Consider the following 2188-nt stretch of genomic DNA (forward strand, 5'->3'; position numbering starts at 1 on the left):
CAAGTTGGTTAAATGACCATGGTGTTGGTGTGCTTGACTGGCCAGCAAACTTACCAGAAAATCTATGGGGTAATCTTTTTTTACTGCTTTTCTAATCTATAGTTATAGCAAATCATACACTAGACTCACCAGGCAGATTTGGTGTGTTAGAAATAGAAAATAATTTGTGGATTTAAGGATTTAGACATCTCAAAAAGGTGATGGCACTTCTGATTTCAGTTGAAACTACTGTTCTTAACAACTTGTTTGAACGTTGCTGGTGAGCTGAATCAGGTACCTACTACTGTCTACAGCTACACCTGTAGACACTGTACGTGTATCTGCTGAGATGTAGAGGCACATGAAACCTCTGGTCCAGGTCTGTAATTGTGAAGACAATCTAGGTGGAAAATATTTGTATGTTATTAGAGTACTATACACTGTTATGTTTTCTAGTTTTTTTTTTTACTCATCATGCACTTACCTCTACATATGGGTAAAAGCTGTTTTGGCCCAAATTTTCCCAATACTGTCCAGTCTCAAAACGTAATTTGTACATGCCTGTAGTGAAATCTTTTCTGGTGATGAGCTCTGAACAATGGCCATTCTCATCTGTGGTTCTGGAAAGGAAGTCAAATATACCTTGTGTTTTTTACATCATCAAATTACCAAAGAATATGACAGTGACAGTTTTTCCTGGTAGGTGTTTATTATGAAGAGGCATGTACTCAGAAGTGATAAGGTTCCAGAGAGCCATCTGAGGGTCTAGACGATGCAGACTGAGTGCTATGCGTGCTGCAGGAACCCCATCTGCAGTGTTCAGAACATGAGTAACAAGAGGACTGTCCATCTCAAATATATCCTGTTAGGGATTGACACAAATACAAGTTCATTCAATAGAATGTTCTATTTTACTTTTTAGTTGCAGATGTGTTTGTAGTTAAAGCTGGGTGCAGTCTATACTCAAAAGCACTTTAGTTTTACTTTAGCAAAGCTGTAATTTATAAATCTTGAATTAGTTCCCTCCATTGGTTTATTTATTGAATTTGGCCTTTCATGGTAGAAAAATTATAGGTGCATTAAAAGAAGATTTTGTAATGTGTGAACAGCTAGGAGTGCACACAATTCAAGGTTGTGTCTCAAACTGCATAGCAGACACTAAGTAGTAAATATGAATAATGCCATTTTGCACAGTAGCAGTGTGAGGGTGCATGTTGGTCTGCTATGGACTGGTGATCCACCAATATTTAGTCTAACATTGAACCAAGTGTTGCCAGAATAGGCTCAGTATCAACTCTCACTTTGACTAGTATAAAATGGGTGTGAAAAATTTTAATGAAATAACTAACCTTCCTGTTTAGCAAGATTAAAAAAAGAAAAAATTTCTGAATTGTTTTTCCTTTTTATAATCCTGAGGAATGATGAAATAGTAATAACTGGTGTATGATGTCCGAGTTGGCTGGATTAATGTCAACTGAAACAGCAGCTCAGAATACTCAAGAACACTATAAAGAAATTGTATTCCTTTAGTCAGTAATAAAGATGTATTCAATTATTAAAATAATTTACAAACAAATTTATACACTGCAATAAAGGCAGCACATTAAAGCTTTCATAACATATGTACTCTCCATGGTGCTGAACCCCCAAAGACTATAACAGCAAACATTAAAATCTCTTAAATACAACTTGTCTTATTTATAGCATTTCTCGTTAGTACTTGCTTTATAAGTAGACTAAGCTAAAAGCAACTAAAAGAAGAAAACCAAACCTTTGATGTGCAGAAAGATGCAATGTTGATCTTGTCAGCTTGCTGACTCAATTAGAAATGAGTGAGAGTCTGACTGAACTGGCTGGATGTTTATCCTGGAGGATGGCAGCTTGATGAGTTAATCAATAACAACAATTCTTTAGCTTAATGTTTAAAGAAAATGGACATGTGTGAATTTTGGACACATATTACCATCAAACCAGAAATTGATTCATTTTAGCTTAAAGTCTAAACAAGCCAAAACAGCAATTGCTTGTGAGTCCTGACCTACTGCGACACAAAATCCACTCTAAATGTAATATAAATGGACTTCCAATGATCTGAATATTAACTTTTAATGAATCAGTCACTATAGTCACTAATAGTCACTATTATGTACTCTGACCACACAACTTTGGGATTTCTTTATTTAATCAATAGTTTTGATACACTACACAC

At 35.3% G+C, this 2188-nt stretch overlaps 1 protein-coding gene across 1 annotated transcript; it reads right to left on the reverse strand.

The window, feature by feature from the left end:
* Positions 1-268: 268 nt before the first annotated feature.
* Positions 269-1783, reverse strand: urahb (urate (5-hydroxyiso-) hydrolase b). The gene is made up of 4 exons (XM_046859947.1): positions 1751-1783; positions 708-841; positions 464-599; positions 269-379 (listed from the first exon to the last, which is right to left on the reverse strand). The coding sequence occupies exons 2-4, from the start codon at positions 827-829 to the stop codon at positions 281-283; spliced, it is 357 nt and encodes a 118-aa protein (XP_046715903.1). The 5' UTR covers positions 830-841; positions 1751-1783; the 3' UTR covers positions 269-280.
* Positions 1784-2188: the final 405 nt, after the last annotated feature.

Source organism: Silurus meridionalis, chromosome 10, assembly GCF_014805685.1.
Source record: "Silurus meridionalis isolate SWU-2019-XX chromosome 10, ASM1480568v1, whole genome shotgun sequence".
Classification (NCBI taxonomy): Eukaryota; Metazoa; Chordata; class Actinopteri; order Siluriformes; family Siluridae; genus Silurus; species Silurus meridionalis.

Coding starts and splice junctions, on each gene's coding strand:
- urahb (XM_046859947.1), bottom strand. CDS start 829: ATGGACAGTCCTCTTGTTACTCATGTTCTGAACACTGCAGATGGGGTT. Junction 600..707: donor TGGAACCTTATCACTTCTGA/GTACATGCCTCT, acceptor CTTCCTTTCCAG/AACCACAGATGAGAATGGCC. Junction 380..463: donor GCTTTTACCCATATGTAGAG/GTAAGTGCATGA, acceptor TTTTCCACCTAG/ATTGTCTTCACAATTACAGA.